At 34.0% G+C, this 20217-nt stretch overlaps 1 protein-coding gene across 6 annotated transcripts in view; it reads left to right on the top strand.

The window, feature by feature from the left end:
* The window catches only part of LOC123563923 (cGMP-dependent protein kinase 1-like), a 179061-nt gene that overhangs the window by 115737 nt on the left and 43107 nt on the right, over positions 1–20217 (top strand). For 5 of the 6 annotated variants that reach the window (XM_045357092.2, XM_045357091.2, XM_053536520.1 and 2 more), the window contains 3 exons: positions 8766–8932; positions 17512–17625; positions 18061–18166. In XM_045357092.2, coding sequence (XP_045213027.1) covers positions 8766–8932; positions 17512–17625; positions 18061–18166 — 387 coding nt within the window. Of the gene's footprint in view, positions 1–3281; positions 3969–8765; positions 8933–17511; positions 17626–18060; positions 18167–20217 lie in introns of those variants that run through there. The other variant, XM_045357088.2, reaches the window with a different exon arrangement.

The raw sequence follows: 20217 nt of genomic DNA, 5'->3' as shown, positions 1-20217 counted from the left end.
TCACCTGCACCCTGTAAAATACTCTTGTATAATGTAGCGTTTTTAATAGCAATCGATTAATTCACCCGTAGAAATTTAATACAGGTCTTAGATGTTCTCCTGCACTTCCGGACACAAGGCTTATAAACGACATCTTTGTTTTCATATCGACTTTTATGACCATAAACATAATGTTTTGATCATGTGCATCTGTCTTTTATATAAAATGCGAACTACAAGACTTTATTTCTAAGTATGTTCTTTTATGCTCTCTAGAGATAAGGATGAAAAGAAAATTTGTATGAAATAGCATGATCTTGAAAATATGGACGTTATAAAAATAGTCACTGCTTCTAGTAAAGAATTGATATGCTAGCCATAAGAAATAAGTTTACCTTAACTTTATACTTCCTGTTCTAAGTCTAAGACACCTTGACGTTAAAAAATCATCATGCACTTCTTTTGGTTACGCTGTCACTCAGTTATAAACTTTCAAATAGGCGCACTGTGGTCATTGGCTCTCAAGTACAAGTTGTATTGAGAGACCATCCAAGGGAAGGGCAAAATAATTGTCCCTTAACACAAATGGTATCTTAATTAATTATTCCTTCTCTTGAGAAGGAATATTATAGTTCAATAAGTCACACTTGACTGAGCTACTGATTCCGAAAGTTGTTGTCATTACATGGGCCAGTAAAACTCCGTGACCTTAGAAATAACCTCTGAAGTTAGACTATTCTTTCTTAATTGAGACGACTCTGACTGAACGCGTTCCGTGGATTACATATTACTAAACCCGAGGATGTTATTTCCTCCATTCTTGAAAAACATAACATACATTCAGTCGACCAGATAGACATATATCAGCAAATTTAAATGTAAACAACTAAATATTATCGTTACCTTGAATTGCATAGTTAATATTGGAAAACAAACCCCATTTCGACCCTCTAATTATGCGCAACAAATTCACGCATCGAATCGTAATGGATTGACCGGGTCAATGTCTTATTGCCGTATTTACTTTACTGAAAGTGGTAACAGATTTAATTTGTTGTTGGATTTAACAATTTATGTTAAATAACTAGCGTAAATACTTACTTGAAATTTTTTGGCAGTATAAAACAGACATTGCAACCAAAATTTTACAAGATGGTCATTTTATATTTATATAGATATGCCCTAGAAGGAACTTTTGCTATGCTTTAACTTGTACAACATATTGTTTCTTTAATAACACATTAAGGGACTGAAAAAATGATCTCTTAATGTGGCCCTTCAATAGACGTGGTCACTCGAGCAAGTTTGGCTGTATTAGATGTTGTTAAAGGCGAACCATAGAATGTCCGTTTCCCATTTTGTCTTAAGTTTTCTAACCAAATGATGAAGACTTTGCATTCTGGGTAGGGACTAGATAGTGATTAGATATTCATAATCGAGCACAAAATATTATTCAACGTTAAATTCGTAATTTAAGCACTTATAATGCAGCGACGTTTTCATTTCATTTAAACAAATCTAATTGACATATAGAAATTATGAACAAGTTTCTATTACTGTAACCCTTTGAAGTATTCCAAAAAATTATAGCTTTAATCTGCGGACAACCTCCCGTTATCTCGTATAATTGAATTTACCACAAGATTTATGCTCCGTGTAAAACGTGAGAACTATCAATTTTGTCTGAGCATTTTGAAGAGGGGAAAATAATAACAACAAAAACTATCATCAAGCAAATAGTTTGGCTTTCCTTTAAGCTGGGGTTCTCAGAATCGACGGCATTTAACTTTACATGTAGGTTCGCGCGGCATCAACACCATCTTACAGATACTCGATTAGCCTTTTGTTTAAAATAACAATTGCTTTCAACCGTATCAGTGTTTTCTAAGTATCAAAACGTAATCCTAAATGTATTTTTGTATCAGATATTTGTTAATAAAGACCTTTTGTGAAAAGTAGGGTAAGCGAGAGGAAAGGTAAGGGATGGGGGTCGGTGGGGTGACTAAGCCTTTTTAATGATTATTTATTAACATATTGAATATGTGTAATTCAGTAATTCATCTATAAATCATTTGTTAAAGCATAAAATAGTTAGCTTCAAGAAGAAAATATTGAACAGCTGATATGGCTTATCATACATTTAATAGCATGATTTAAGTAGTTAGAAACTGTCCATTAATTCAGTTATCTGCCCATGTCAGTTATAATTATATATAATTATATAGTTATGAATATTACGTTTAAATGCGTTGTATGTAGCCAGTGCGAGAAAACATTCAACGAAAGAATTTTGAGAAATGGCAGGCGATTTTTGAAGAAGATCGAATATATTACATGTACATAGCACTTCTTCGTATGACATTTTAGACTGCTATTCAGTCGTTTATTTAAAATTGGTTTTATGACACTAAAATTTGAGGCGAAAATGACTTAAGTAGCACCTCCAGTGAGACCTGTCACGTATTATCTACAAATGACTGGCCTAAATGATATTTATTCTTCTGAAGATGGAGGCTAGACGTAAACAATGAATGGTGGAGAAAGAAATATCTGAAAACAGTTTACTTTCTCGCAAATTTGAGTTAAATCTATAAGCTTGGATGACCGCTCCCGTTTTTGACTGAACTTTCGATATCCCAGATTAGTGTCACTAAGGTGCTAGGAAATTTGATTCAAGCATTTATTAATGCTAATTCATGGGAATCCTTATTTAAATAAATATCATGAAGAACCAGTTTAACATGAATTAGAAAAGGTACCTGTGGATTGCCACTTGAGCGTAGACGTACGGACTGGTATATTCAAAGAAATTCGTATCAGTGTGTTGATATGCATAAAGTTTTTATATATAATTAAAAAAAAATCAATTTTTAATTGTTTACGTATTTTTGTACATACACAACATTGTGGCAAACTTTAATTTAGACATTTCCGTAAAACACGATTATAACATACGATAATGTCAATTACTCTAATAAAAATCAAGGGTGTAAATCTTAATCTATCAGCTTGAGTTTTGTTTTCTTGAGATAATGTTTATAGATCATTCAGAAGCATGCAGACACATTATATTCAACTGCATTACTCGTGCATTTTCCAAGAATATAAGACTTTTTTTGTGTTTAAAATAGTGTGCACTAGGCGAGATATCGTATATCTCTTAACCTATTTTGAATAAAAAATAGTTATCTTCTTCCCCTCAGCGGAAATAATTAATAAACTGTGGACATATCGAGGGAGTATAATACATTATATTAAATTGTTTATGTTGTATTTACATTGTGTCTGTATAGAGATGATTTCGTATTTAGACTGTGTTTATCTAGGGATGCATTTGCAAGTTATTATTTAGAAAAAAATAAGATGTGAATTAAAATTGAAAATTTGACCAATTAAAGATATATTACATGGAAATATGTAAATCAGATACTTGCAGTAGTAATGAACTTTTTATATTAGAAAGTGTCTCATATATGGCGAATAAATAGCTTTGTTAAAGACTTAATTATATGACCTTACATCTTTTGAGCAAAGAAACGACTTTGTGGATTATTTTGTTCTTTCAAATATTACCACATTTTAAGTTCAACTTGTATAAGATGAGAAAAGTGCAATTTTGTTTGAAGGAGGTAAACACTTCATGGTTATTAAGATGGTAGGATCTTTTGTTAATAAATGTATATATCGTTGGAACACAAAATGGCGACCCTAAGAGATCTTCAAATAGCGTTATCAGGAAAGATAGAGGAGGTTAGACAAAGGGATGACTTAATTGATGAATTAGAGAAGGAATTAGACGAAAAGGATGAACTTATCCAGTCATTGCGTAATGAATTGGAAAAATACAAATCCGCTGTGAAAGTTTCAATAAACGCTGCTGTTCAGTCTAGGTTCAATGAAAGACAGAAACGTCAAGCTATCTCAGCCGAATCGTGTAAAACAAGAGTACGTGATTGTCACAAGTTGAAAAGGCATAAAAAGCCGCAACGGTAAGTTAAAATGCATTTTCCTGTATAGATGAAACAGAACTGGCCCCAGTTTCACGAAAAAACTTAAGTAATTACTTAGTTAAGTCTGTTATTTTAAAATTGTGCTATTGCTTAAGTTATAGTCATTTTATGTTGATTTTTTCTATAACAATGCATTTATAGCTAAATTATACTATGGTTAGTAGTATTTGTCTGCAGTACTTATTTCAGTCACGCAAAAATGATATTTCTATTTAAGCACAATATAACGAACTTAAGTATTTGCTTAAGTATAGTTCTTACTTTTATACTTCATTTTCTGTAAAATTCAGAATTGTTGTGTTTTGATCTATGAAATAGTCATGTTCCGGTCTGATCTAGATGAAAAAGTCAACATTGAAGACGCATAAAGGGCAAAAACAAGCATTTGAAATAACAGACTTAGCTAAGCAATTACTTAAGTTTTTTCGTGAAATTGGGGCCTGAACTTCTTGTTTTTACTCAGAAACAGAAGAATTTGGTGCAGACGCAACAGCATTTACAAAATATCACAGGCATAATACAATATGATCTTTAGTTGATACATTGAGGTTTGTACCTGCCTAAATGTCAGTTTCAATTTGTTAACAAACATGTAATAAAGTAGATAGTAACATTTCTCTTTTCCCATGGAAAAAATTTATAATTACCGTCATGAAACACAAAATATTATTTATTTATATATCTTTATTTACGGCTTATTCTTGCAGACATGTACTTTATACAATTATAATCTAATTAACAAAAACTCATATGCAAGACCATTCTATTAAAGAATTAAAGGAGACTAATTCTATCACATTACTACTATTATATTAGGATAGATTAAAAAACAATATGATGTGTAAAAACCGAGAGGCTGGCATTAATCTGAGCTTTTTAATGGCCTAGAAAGTGCCATGAAACTAGGCAATTACCTTAAAAGAACTGAAAATTCAAAACCCCACTTATTTGTGCTTGGTCTCTTTAAGGGCTTATCTTTCTTGTCAATATATTTCCTCTGGGACCTGTTGTGAAAAATATGTCATACTCGAATTTGAACTATTTGTACTTGCCAAGAAAAGGTTAGTTAAGAAATAAAAAGCTAATAACACCCAAAGCTCATTTCACAGGTGGCCGGTGCTGCAAATATTTAAAAGTGATGTAAACTGTTTACTACATCTTAAGAGCCCGTATTGCTACATTGTATGCAATATCCCAAATACTGAAATATAAATATATAAATATATAATAACAGTTGATGAATGGGGAATGTTGACGAGGTTATTCAGTTAAGAAGTGTATTGCACCTCATAATGATTTTGAACTTTTCAACTCACTGTTTTATTCACTTGAGCTGATGAATGAATCGTAAACTAGGCCAGGTTAGACTAGCTCCTAGACTATGATATATATATATATATTTATTATTATTATATATGTATATATATTACACTATTATGATTGAATGTAGTGAACTGAGCCAGTCTATATCCTATGTCCAATATCATTGACAATTTTAACATCATTCCTGTGTGAAAATCTCTAAAATAGACTGGCTGTTGTCTCTATGAAATGGAATAAGACAAAATGGGGAAAATGTAGAAATATATTTATTATCAGTCTAGTGGCTAGTCTAATGCCAGGTGTACTCATACATTGTATGTGGAAGATATTCACGGTAATAAAGTACGAAGTACGGAGGTTGAGGCCGCTCGTACGTACACGAATGAGGTTGTCCCTCTTCGATCAACACCTCTGATTCATGCACCTTTTGCACACATCCGACTTTAGCCAGTGATATCACTACATTGCGTCAAGTTACATGAAAAAACGTACGCAGCTCATTGGGTAGTCCAATATCAATCACTTCCTGTAATAATGTTTTGTCCACGAGATGCATTGTTTGCCCTTTAAGAAATTTCGTTGTTTGTGCGAGCAGTTGCAAGTCGTCTAATGGCTATTATTGTATATAATGGCAATATAACAGTCATGTTTCTGGTGGCTGATCTGCAGAGTTTACATGTATAATCGTCTTTTAGGTTATTGTTCTTTTTCAAAGATTGTGGTATCATCACTTAAAGTGACAGCTAGACTAGCCACTAGACTGATAATAAAGCTATTTTTTTACATGTTTCCCCTTTTTGTCTAATTCCATTTCACAGAGACAAAAGCCAATCTATTTTAGAGATTTGCACAGAGGAATGATGTTAAAATTATCATATGATATTGGACAAGGATATAGACTGGCACAGTCACTATACTAAACCATAAAAATGTAAAAAGAAGGTATATCATAGTCTAGGAACTAGTCTAAGTGACAGCTGGTTTAGACTGAATGTTATATGCCCAAAGTAATGTGTTTTGAGCATCATTGTTACCTTGGTAGACTAGCTCCTAGACTATGATATATCTTTTTACATTTTTATGATTGAATATAGTGAACGGAGCCAGTCTATATCCTATGTCCAATATCATATTTTAACATTATTCCTCTGCGAAAATCTCTAAAATAGACTGGCCCTTGTCTCTATGAAATTGAATTCAACAGAAAAGGGGAAAAAATAGAGAAATATATTTATTATCAGTCTAGTGGCTTGTCTATTACCTTGCTTTTCCAATTAAGTGTGTCAAGTTTAACGTATTAACTGTTGCTAAAGATGAAACAGAAAGGAAACATATTTTTTAAAAAGACAATAAGTCCCACTATTATTTGCGTGAATTGTTTGAATAATGATTGTTAACAAATGTTTTGGATTATATATTTACGATGAAAAAAAATGTTTCTAATTTCTGCCGCTTGAGTCAAACTGAGATCGTTGTTTTTTCGGGATTTATCAACCAAACTATATTTAGATAGAAACTTCTTATTTATAAAATAATAAATGGCCATGTTCACTGGAAAACAACAAATTCTGGACCAGTCCTCCTCAGTTCCATTTTGTAAAGGAAAGATTATTTATACTCTCGCTGCCTACCTTATGTTAACATTTTTTTTTTGGATTTAACGTCGCACCGACACATGATAGGTCATATGGCGACTTTCCAGCTTTAATGGTGGAGGAAGACCCCAGGTGCCCCTCCGTGCATTATTTCATCACGAGCGGGCACCTGGGTAGAACCGCAGACCTTCCGTAAGCCAGCTGGATGGCTTCCTCACATGAAGAATTCAACGCCCCGAGTGAGGCTCGAACCCACATCGATGAGGGGCAAGTGATTTGAAGTCATGGACCTTAACCACTCGGCCACGGAGGCCCCCTTATGTTAACATGCTTAAGCAGATAATACAACATGCCAAAAACAATACAAATAAATACATTTTTAGGAATGTGAAAAAAACTACCAAAATCCTGTGATTTGGTTAGTTGAGAATATTGTAAGTAAAATACTTATTATTTAAGTATCTAAATGCAGAAATTGAATGCACATAAAGCCATAATGGAAAACATGTTAATTCATTTTTACAAGGAATATTTACAGTGAGCCAAATCGTTTTCAGTTATTGTAGTTCGTTCTGTCTTAACTTCAGAAGTCTTGATTGAACCTGTTTGAACTTGCTTCAAGAGCTGTCAGCGAAATGGCTTCATTTCAAAGTTGTTAAACTTAGTTTCTCTAATCTTGAAATTTTGGCTAGTTGTTGTAACAAAAAAATCTTAAATTCGACTGATTGTTTTCTTCGTTTTCTCTAGAATTTTGCTTATTTTTTTAAAGACTTATTTAGCGGATGTGCGTAATTTCGTAGGAAATTGCCGGTTGGTATAATTTACCTATGGTTGTTTCGGCAGGCTACAGGCTCAAGTGTAATGATGTTTTCTTGCTGAAATGGTGTACTTTGCATATATGCACTAGAAATTCAAATGCCATCTTTTTCTAAATATTTCTTGTTATCTGAAGTGCGTAGCATTATTTTGCTAAGTGTACTAGCTATTTAAGTGTACAACGTAATTGGGATGTAGAGCATTTCTTGAAATAGTTTGATACTGAAGTAAATGTACATTAAACTGAATATGGTATGGAATGAAAAAAGTAATATTTTAGCCATCGCTTTAAAGGAGTTTTGACCATATTAACGGGTAGCTGAAGATAATACATATTGCAGTGTATCGTAAACATGCGATTATTGTAAAGGAATGCTGGGGAAGTGTATTGTGTACTTGTATATACACTATTCAAATTGTTTTGTCATGTTATTTTTTGTTTAAATATATAATAATATGAAAATAGCAGTATAACTATAGCGATTTCCATAATAGCAATGTTCATTTAATTGTACATTTATAAACTTTATGTATACATGTATATATTATAGAGTTCTTAATGTGACGGACACGTAATGGCATTTTTCAATTTCCGTATGATAACATACTCTCGGTAAGCGATTCGGCATTCTTCGGACTTAAATGTAGTTAACACGCACCTGGCTTTCAGTATTAAACGGAGAATGCCAAAATCGCATAAGGAGAATAGGTAATTTGTCGAATGTCAATACGGATCCGTTACCATAACATTTCGCTTTTATCAAATGATTCCGGCGGTGAAGCAATGCATATATATTTTGAAGGAAGACCGACATTGTTTGGCTTTGCTATTGCCCACCCACTGTTCATTGACAATCCAAACGGTTATATACTCACTTGTTATTCTTCAACTTGTTTGCAGATCAAACCACCTTTTGGATAGTTGTCATACCGATTGTTCTCTTGGGATGGACAAACCGATTTGCGTAAAACTGAAGTGAAATCATCTTTAAATCGATAGTTAAAGCTAAAGTATCAACAAATATTTCTCTTGTATTTTCAGTTCAAAAGAACTAATCAAAAGAGCCATACTAGACAATGATTTCATGAAGAATCTTGAACTCAGCCAAATCCACGACATTGTAGAATGTATGCATCCAGTCGACTTTTCCAAAAACAGTTTGATAATCAAAGAGGGCGATGTAGGGTCCTTAGTATACGTCATGGAAGGTAAGCAACTTAGTATACGAAAGAATTGGGTAGAGTTATTAGTATACATTTATTGAATGACTTGTCGGTCAATAGTCAAAACTATTTCCCGAGGTCCCGTTTTATTTTCCATTCAATAAGTGTTTTTTTACTTGACATTAGAAATAGGTCTTCATAATAATTATATATTTTCCTTCAAGTTTTGACTTTAACCCAGGACCCAGCAAAATTTCGTGTTGAATTGAACAAGTATTAAGAAATCCTGTAAAAATATATAATATGTTAAAAAGTGAACTTCAAGGCAAATTATAAGTAGTGGCCAAAGTACAATTCGTTAAAGGTAGACAGTATGAGAGAACACTGTCCTTGCCCTTTTTTTGGTTCTCATCACTGACCTTGTGCGGTATACGTATTATCTTTACCTTTCTGTTACCTCTTTTCGTAATTGTTTGACATTCTGAACTTGAAAGTTTTACATTTGTCACGTTCAAATCAAGCTTTATCCCAGCTGTATTAATTTGCACCCCACGCTTTAAACTTCAACCAGTCGGGATCAGATTCGCAGAAAATCTAGCGTTTTTTTGGGATCCTCCCTTAAACTCAGCTGGAGGGATTTTTATATAAATTAGTTTTTTCTTTAACTGATAACAGCTGCAGATTGATGGGTAGACCACAGCGTGCCTGAGTAATTGGGAAAATCCTGGAAATAAATAACAAAAATTGTTCAGTAATTCGAGAAATTGGTAAATAAACGAAACATACCGAGTGTAAAGAATACTCTATATAAATCATTATCTATTTACGATAGATTCTTGAAGTAGAATCAGGAAAAAAATATTGCAGGCTGTTCATTCCTTTTATCTTATTGGTTAATAAATAGTACCTTTTATAAAAATTTACACCTGGAGATAATTAAAATGGGTTTAGGCTAGTTGTTCTTCATGTTCAATCGCAAAAAAGACGTAACTTTCTAATGCACAAAGGTAAAGTTTTAACACTTAAAAACGTTTTCGGTACATGTAGTTCTGTTTTATCTTTTAACGAAAATTAACCGATACAGAAAATTTTGTCAACAATAAATATCATCAGTGTATATAATTGCATATAATTATTTTATTACGTGTTAAGATTAGTTATTTAATTTTAAAAAATGGGTATGATATAAGAAAGGTGTTATCAGGTAGCATCAAAGTGAAAATAAATTTGAGCCGCACCATGAGAAAACCAACATAGTGCATCCGCGCAGTCTGGTCAGGATCCATGCTGTTCGCTAACGGTTTCTCTAATTGCAATAGGCTTTGAAAGCGAACAGCATGGATCCTGACCAGACTGCGCGGATGCGCAGGCTGGTCTGGATCCATGCTGGTCGCAAACGCACTATGTTGGTTTTCTCATGGCGCGGCTCAATTTATCTCACGTCAGCTGTTCCATTCTAAAAACGTGTAACTTACAGGAGGGGTAGCTGAAAAATTGTTAAAAACCATAACGCATAACGTGGTTAGGAGTTAGGCTTATATTGACTTATCATATGCGGTGACAAAGCTTCTCAAAATTACACTAGAACTTCTCTTAGAAGAAGAAAATGTTTGATTAACAGATGTATGCCGCTATCATTCCATTATTATCTTGCTACATATACCTGCGATAATGTATCATCTATTAAGATGGTAATATGTTATGACATCGTGTAATATATAATGGCTACAAACAGATTAACGATAAATCGGTCAGTTATGAAGCAAGCATTACATACACAAAAATAACGGATTAATGAGCTACAATATCAACTACGAAATAAAGCATCTAGTGGAAAAATAACGTGTAGTGAGCCATGTTGAGCCCGAGCAGCGAGCTTTCAAAAACAAATATTTTTGATAATTTGTTACTGTAGCAGCGCATCTTCCAGAAATGAAAACTTAAGAAAGATATTTAATGTATATCAAATAGAAGCATCCTCTAGTTCGTTTCCTTGTAGCTGCTCAATGAAAACCGTCTCCAGTTAGTTAAAATGCAGGTGCACAATGAAAACCGTCTTTAGTTAGTTTAAATGCAGGTGCACAGTGAAAAGCGGCTCAAGTTAGTTTAAATGCAGGTGCACAATGAAAACCGTTTCTAGTTAGTTTAAATGCAGGTGCACAATGAAAACCGTCTCTAGTTAGTTTAAATGCAGGTGCTCAATGAAAACCGTCTCTAGTTAGTTTTAATGCAGGTGCTCAATGAAAACCGTCTCTAGTTAGTTTTAAATGCAGATGCTCAATGAAAACCGTCTCTAGGTTAAATGCAGGTGCTCAATGAAAACCGTCTCAAGTTAGTTTTAAATGCAGGTGCTCAATGAAAACCGTCTCTAGTTTAAATGCAGGTGCTCAATGAAAAACGTCTCTAGTTAGTTTAAATGCAGGTGCACAACAAAAGCCGTCTCAAGTTAGTTTGAATGCAGGTGCACAACGAAAACCGTCTCTAGTTAGTTTAAATGCAGGTGCACAACGAAAACCGTCTCTAGTTAGTTTAAATGCAGGTGCTCAACGAAAACCGTCTCTAGTTAGTTTTAATGCAGGTGCACAACGAAAACCGTCTCTAGTTAGTTTTAATGCAGGTGCACAATGAAAACCGTCTCTAGTTAGTTTTAATGCAGGTGCTCAATGAAAACCGTCTCAAGTTAGTTTTAATGCAGGTGCTCAATGAAAACCGTCTCCAGTTAGTTAAAATGCAGGTGCACAATGAAAACCGTCTCCAGTTAGTTTTAATGCAAGTGCTCAATGAAAACCGTCTCAAGTTAGCTTTAATGCAGGTGCTCAATGAAAACCGTCTCCAGTTAGTTAAAATGAAGGTGCACAATAAAAACCGTCTCCAGTTAGTTTTAATGCAGGTGCACAATGAAAACCGTCTCCAATTAGTTTAAATGCAGGTGCAGTCTCCAGTTAGTTTAAATGCAGCGCATCTTCCATAAATGAAAACTTTAGAAAGATATTTAATGTATATCAAATAGAAGCATCCTCTAGTTCGTTTCCTTGTAGCTGCTCAATGAAAACCGTCTCAAGTTAGTTTTAATGCAGGTGCTCAGTGAAAACCGTCTCCAGTTAGTTAAAATGCAGGTGCACAATGAAAACCCTCTCAAGTTAGTTTAAATGCATGTGCACAATGAAAACCGTCTCTAGTTAGTTTAAATGCAGGTGCACAATGAAAACCGTCTCAAGTTAAACATGACAAGCATATGTTTCCATGCAGGTGATCAATGAAAACATTTTCTTGTTAAACATGGTGAGCATGTTTCGATGCGCTCTGTGCGGCTGCGTTTGCTATATGTAAAGCGCCTTTAAACGTGTTATCATGAAAAGGGCGCTATATAAATCTGGTATGATAATAATGATGCAGGCGCTCGATGAAAACGTCCTCTAGTTGTACATAATGAGCATGTTTCCATGCAGGTGTTCAATGATATATCCTCTAATTAAATTTGATGAGAATGTTTCCATGCAGATGTTCAATGAAAACAGCCTCAAGTTAAACAAAACTAACATCCTTCCACGCAAGTGTTCGCAGTTACTGTATTAAAACCTTAACTTCAAGTAGAATTTAAAGTTTGCCACTGGGGAGAGCTACATTCAACGATTCACCTCTTCCAGCATATATTTGATAAACAAAATGTGGCTAAATATTTTAACAAATAAAAAAAGAAAAAGAAAATCTGTTTGTTTTACATGTGACATATATTCTCCAATTTATATCAGATCATACATGGCCAGTCGTAAAATTTTGCATATTGTGGATATTTCGAACATACACACCCGCTATATTATATTTTGTAAGAGCGTTGGTCTACGGATCGCGGGATCGTGAGTTCGATCCTCGGGCGGGGCGTATGTTCTCCGTGACTATTTGATAAACGACATTGTGTCTGAAATCATTAGTCCTCCACCTCTGATTTATGTGGGGAAGTTGGCAGTTACTTGCGGAGAACAGGTTTGTACTGGTACAGAATCCAGGAACACTGGTTAGGTTAACTGCCCGCCGTTACATGACTGAAATACTGTTGAAAAACGGCGTTAAACCAAAAACAAACAAACAAGTAAACAATATTATATTTTGAGCATTATCTGAACCTCTTGCTTCCAAAACATCCTCTTGTATATAGATTTATTTAATTTATATTCAATTTATGTCATAAAATAGCATTGAATCTGGGAAAACTCATTTTTATTTTAATTTGGTGTTGGAATGCACTACCCACGCCGTCAACGAAAACATAAAATACGCGAAGTATCTTTTCGATAAGAACACATCGAGAATATGTGACTGGTGCACTATGGAAGATAAATTAACAAATGTTTCAATATGAAAAATTTCCACTTACCGAACAGCGCGTTTTGGGTACCTTGTACCTAAGGGGTAGGACATAACATGTACAATGGAATGGTCCTATACAATATTTGATGAAGATCTCCTAAGGATTTAGCCCCTTTTTATTACTTGCGCTCAATTCCCTCCCATCACCGGTGACTGAGACGGTTTTCAAATTTTTTTTTCTTTCTTTTCTTCTTTTGATAGTTTGAGTGGGGAACAACAAAAATATAAAGCAGTGAGAATTTTACAGTTTAATATTCCATTTATAACTCTAAATCATCAGGTCAGTACTTATTAGAAGGTAGAAAGTCTGCTACATTTCCATTTGCCAAAGAATGTGGAACATACGGAATCGTCTTTTCGGCGACGTGGACGCACTCTGACGGCATATCGCTACTGTAACACCTATCATTCACTTAAATTTGTAAAAAAAGAAAGGTCTACAATTCCACCGTTTACCTAATTCAGATCCAAAGAATGACTATCTTCTAGCAAAATATTTTTCTTTCACGGTAGTTTTAGTTGCTTGAAGCCATCTTGGAGTCTACTACCTGCGTTGTAACACGCGATCTGATTGGACGAGCGTTTTAAAAAAGAGAAAACTTTATTTTTATTTTCATAGTTGTGTTTGTAAACATCAAAATATCGTTGGGGCATAGTATATATTGATGTTTACAATAACAAAAAAATGTAGAGTTTATTTTCAAGGATATATCAAGCGTATGATATTGGACGTAGGGTATAGGCTGGCTATATTCACAATATTATTTTAAGAATAAAAATTTTAAAAAATGATATAACATAGTCTAGGAGCTAGTCTACAGAGGTAATTGTGCAGACAGTTCCATTTTTTGAATATAATGAAGTAACTTATTATTTGTCGGAAATGTGGCGCAGTTAGTGTAGAGCCGTCGGGTACTAGTATACATGGATGAATCATGACTGGATTGGAAAAAATCGCATCTCCTTTTTAACATCAGGTTGTCTTTACCTATTCCTCTTTAGTTCGTCTGGAACATTTTTCGTTATTTTTGTCCTTCTGTAAACGATTTCAGCGTATAGTGAGATTGAAGGGAAATGTAACATTTAAATGCAAACATGCCAGAATTCGAACCTTTAAATTTATAATCTAGTATTTTTGTATTTTCGTTGAACATAGCGCTCTAAGGTGGAGTAGTATAATTACGCTTGAAACAACGAAACTTGGACACCTTCATCCATCATTTTCATCATTTATAGTAAAAGGATGTTGTTCGTTCCAATTCGAATCTTAATTTACACGTTCAATATTTTGTTTTCGGTTCATTTCTAGCAGATGCGCTTTTTTTTATCTAAACGATACTATTTCAGAGTTTAGCACCAATTAAATACTAAGGTTCCAGGATGTTTTTGATGCTATTCATTGTGGTTATAACAATATCTTAGCTGCTTAATGGGAACAGAAATAGAATTATTTTATTGCACAAAACATTGTCATAACAGCCTGTATAATATTTTAAGTCGGCTACCGATATTAATCTTTATAGTTCGACAACTGCCTGTCGCGATATGATCCATGCTTTAGAATGACGTAATACACACTTAAAATAGTATTTCTATAACCAATAGGTCTAACCAAGTTTTGTTCAAAGACCAACCTATGGATGTTACACAAAAGCTATATACAAATTTGTTCATCAATTTCACAATTTACGATTTTTCCTTAACATTCAAGATAAAACAATTTCACTATTCAGTCTTTGTCCAACTGAATCTTATGCTTTCCCTACACCATGTTTTTAGCCAGTCAAATCTCTGTGCAAACTTGTAGAATCTTGTGACCAAACATTGAGCTCACGAAAATATATTGTAATCCACTAAATGAAAAAATAAAGTCATAAAGAACACTGTACGGAATATTGCATAATTTTAGAGGCTTATCAGAACAGATGAAAATGAAATATATTTGACTGTGCTATTCAAATGGAGTTCATACTCAGTATATTTAACTTATAGCAGTTCTACCTAATATTCAGTCATAGAACGAAAACTTATTTCGCCGGGGAATCTTCGACGATCAAAGCTGGCAAATCTGCTTTTTAATAATTGTTTATGCCAGCTACCCGTTTTGTGCTGAAGTTTGCCAAACAAAACATGTTAAACTCCGGGCAAATGTATATAATGGTTGTAAATAGTATAACATCTTTACTATCGGTGTCAACCTATTCTTCTTTTGACGTATTTATTCGTCGTGAGTTGCTTTCCGATAACAGAAAAAAATAGATTGTTAGAACATTTTGAAGTTTGATTTTTATCTTTTTATAATTAACCATAGTATAAAAAACAAAACAAAACAAAATATCCTGTATGAAAATGTTTGGTTAAATTAATGTTCGAAAGATTTATTTCTTAAATATTACAATTATAGTTTTGCAGTATGAACTTTTTAAAGTTTATCTGAGATATTCATATTCAATATAATTGCTAAAATTGCAACTTCATTGGAAACAGCGAAGCTAGAAGTGGCTGTAACCTTTACAACTTTAAATGCCTTCTCAAAATTGATTTTTATTGATACATATCAAGACACATGTTTTGTAGATGTATTACGAATATAAGCGATCCTACGAGTTCATTTAAAAAGGTGTTGAATTAGCAAATATATATAGATAATAGCAAAAGGATTTTTTTTATTTGGGTTTTACGGCGCATCAACACAGTATAGGTTATATATCGCCAAACAGGACTACAAATTTTGGTTTCACATCTCATTTACATCGAAATAAAAACATGAGGTAAGGAAGCAAAAGGAAGCTCTGCAATACGGTAAAAAGTAACTAAACATCATTACAAGTACGTTAGCAGAAATATTTTCATGTTTCCACTCGAACGGTCAAAAGGTGATGAAAAGTTCGTGTGTAATTAAACAACATTTCTACTAATGCCTAGATATTACAGAAGTACCTGCCTAAAATATCTGGACTTTTAGACAGAATTTAAGAAGCAATAAATGTAGGCCCCATTGTCTTAATGGAATACATGGAAGCACTGTAGCTTTTAACAGATGCAGTAACGAAACACGAGTAATAAAATCAAAAATGTAAGACTTTCAAAAAAGAATTTTTTTTCAAACAAAATTCATATGCCAGGTTCTAATTACTACTATTTAATGTTTTGGTATCTGTACAGCAAATTTGATGTAAGTTAAATCTCGAGTGAAATACACGTTGTTTTTTACCACTTTTGCATAGTACTTGTATTACTTATCTCCTACTTTTTGTCCATCAAATTATGTATAAAATAGTTCCAGTCTTTTTGTTGATATTAGAGCATTTTTTACATTCTTGCAATACATACTAAATTCTCAAAAAAGAAAGTAATCAGAATTTTGAAGGAATTAGGTCAAAGCAGACGGAAGTGAAAATATTGATATAAGATTATAAAAAAACAACATACAAATCAAATTCAGAGAAGAAACTTTTATGAAAACATTCAAATTTTTAATATTTTTTTATGTTCAAAGTTTTCATTGATATTTATCTTACTTTCAAATATCACTCACTTCATTTAACCATTTAAAGCAGGTATATAATGTTTTATCAGGACATTTAGAAATTTAGACGCCTCTTTTAATTTCTTCACAAGCATCAGTATGTTGAGATAAAGATAAATATGTTGGTTAAGGATTGCAGCAAAGATATATGTCTCTTGTGTGGTAATATACAGTCAGACCACGTTTGTAAGAACCAACAACTGCGCTTTAAAAGCGGTAAATAGTTGGGTTTTTTTTCACACAACCTTAAGTGCAAGTAGATGTTTTAATCGATCCCGTGATACGCAATGAGTGGTATCTAGGGCAAGGTAATCGTCATTAACATAAACGAAAACGTAAATATTAGATAATGTGTAAAATGAAAGGCTTCTGTGTTCGATTAATTGCAATCACTTGTTCATCGCCGCTATGTTATCACTTGTCCATCACCGCTATGTTATCACTTGTCCATCACCGCTATGGGTTCGAAACCCTGCCTGAGGTGTAGAATTATTTCATGTGAGGAACCAATTCCGCTGACCTTCGAAAGATTGATGGTTTATACACTTGCGGCGGCCCATGCTTGAAGCAATGCCCGAACGGCTACCTGGGGTGGGGGTCTTCCTCTATCGATGCCATACGACCTAAAATTGTGTCCGTGTGACTTTGGAGGGAACGCAACAAAATATAAAATGTTTTTGCTGTTTTACATAAATCAGACAAACAAATGAATATTTATCTTTTTCAGAGGGCAAAGTTGAAGTCACCAAAGGGAATTCCAAATTATGCACCATGGGTCCTGAGAAAGTATTCGGGGAACTTGCAATATTATATAATTGTACCAGGACTGCCAGCGTTAAAGGTAGGTAACTATGTTGGATACAATATTTGTAATACTCTAGCATTTGCCTCCCTTTACCTATTCAGTATTTCCTACCCAGATACGGACTTCTTAAGTGTTGAAACATTCCAGATCTACTTTTAAATCTAGTGTCTTGCCGTTAACAAGAATTATAGTATCAACTAGTACATACAAGTAATACATGACTACCGAATATATTCAAATGTCTTTCAACTCTACTTTTAATGTATATGCTTGTACATATCAGTATAATCTATATAATGTCAAACATGCATTAAGCATCCAGTCAGAGGCACCTAAAAGCATAATGCTACTTTTACAGGTGGAAAAGGAATAAAATGACAAATCGGAAGAATGCATATAGCAAGTGGCTGCTTTGTATAGGTGACTGCTAAGGCATGTTCACATGAACTTAATTCTATCTCTCATTTTCAGCATTAATGGCATGTAAGTTATGGGCAATAGACCGACCATCCTTCCAAAGTATTATGATGCGATCAGGCCTTCTAAGGCAGATTGAACATAAAGAATTTTTGAAAAGGTAAGTGATTGCTACATGTAGTTAAATGTTTAAGAATTGTTCGTGTCGGACATTTGTTGTATTTTAGCGATATATCTTTGCCCGGTTTGCCGCTATGGTGCACGCAACTATAATATTCTATACATACTGTTTTGAGTAGGACATTTATTAGTGTCAACATGAAGAGATTAACAGAATTATTAAAAGCGTTTCTTCAAATGATAACGGATGAGGTGTATAAATATCCTGCTGCTTTGTGTGGGACAGTAAATTTTGTCAGCATGACCGTTCCATTGACAGCGTTTCTTTAAATGCTAACCGAAATGGTGCACGGGACTGTATATAATAATCCTGCTACTTTGTGCGGCACAGTGAAATATTGTCAACATAAGGAATATACTTAGCACACTTCCGTTCAAAGCATTTCTCCAGTTGCTATCTGAAATGGTGCACGCAACTGTTTATTAATATCCTGCATGTTGGTTGTGTGGGACAGTAAATATTATCAACATGAGGAATATACTAAACCCACCTCCGGCGATATCGTTTCTCCATTTTGCATTGAGTGGGACAGTAAATTTTGTCAACATGACGAGTAGGCTATATAACACACACGAGGTTGACAGCGTTTCTCCAAATGCTTGCCGAAATGGTGCACGCAAATATCATTTTGTTTTGTGTGGTACAGTCAATTTTGTCAACGAGAATATCACACCTGCTCCGTTGACAGGGTTTCTCCAAATGCTTGCCGAAATGGTGCACGCAGTTGTGTATTAATATCCTGCTGCTTTGAGCGGGACAATAGGGTTATTATAACAGTAGATTGATCTGGGATGCAGTATTCGGCTCGAGTGGATTTTACTAGATCGGATCTCACGAGGCGCGCAAGCGCCGAGTGTGATCCGACCTTGCAAAATCCACGAGAGCCGAATACAAAGTCCCAGATCTAGCTACTGTTATAATGACCCTTTTATTATATACCTTTACCATTTTGATTCTTGTTTTGTTCTTGAACGAAACCTTCAATGTTTATCGATATTAAATGGAACTTAGTGAAGTTTTTATGTGCGCTATTTATAGAAATGTGTCGGGTCATGCATATTTATGAAAATAGTCCTGCAGCATACAATACGGAAGGTACAATACGGAGTTTAAAAGGTACAATACGGAATTTTTGTCTGTCTGTTCATATTTGATTGTGAAATACAAGCCGATTTTTTACAGAATTGATATAGGTATATAATAAAGTGAAATATTGTCAACATAAGGAATATATTAAACCCACCTCCGATGATTGCGTTTCTCAATTTGCTAGATGAAATAGAGCACACAGCTGTGTATAAAAATAATGCTGCTTTGAGTGGGACAGTGAAATATTGAGTGGGACAGTGAAATATTGAGTGGGACAGTGAAATATTGTCAACATGACGAGTATATCACAACGGCTACGTTGACAGCGTTTCTTCAAATGCTACCCGAAATGATGCACACGGCTGTATATAAATATCATGTTGCTTTGAGTGGGACAGTAAATATTGACAACATTACAAGAATGTCACACCAGCGTTTCTCCAAAACCTGATAATAATACTGCCGACGAAAAGCAATGTGTTATTTATTACATTATGAAGAAACGCTTACTCTAAAATGGAATGCACAAAATTTCATCAAACTGAGATATAATTCAGCTTTGTTGAAACTTAAAAGAAATATGTGGCAACTGGTTTTGTTCTATTCAGCTTTTCTAGATTTTAAAGAAATCCAACGGACACACAAAAAGTTATCCACCAGACAACCTTTCCACTGAGCAGTTCGCACGGTACCGCATTTATAAAAATAACTAGGTCATACAGTGCTATTTAGAAACTTTCTTGTAGATATTTGTTATTGCAAAACCATTATTTTTTTGCTGAAATCATGATAAAAATTCGATAAAAATACAGTTGCTCTGTATGTAACCAGAATCTTATATAAGATAATGAATCAGATTAAATTCTTGCTGTCACTTTTTATTCTAGATCAAAGATTTTTTTTTCAAATTTGATAACCAGAGGCCAAGGTAGAGAAAATCA

This window comes from Mercenaria mercenaria, chromosome 2 (assembly GCF_021730395.1).
Source record: "Mercenaria mercenaria strain notata chromosome 2, MADL_Memer_1, whole genome shotgun sequence".
NCBI lineage: Eukaryota > Metazoa > Mollusca > Bivalvia > Venerida > Veneridae > Mercenaria > Mercenaria mercenaria.
This window is presented reverse-complemented; position numbering and strand designations above follow the sequence as displayed.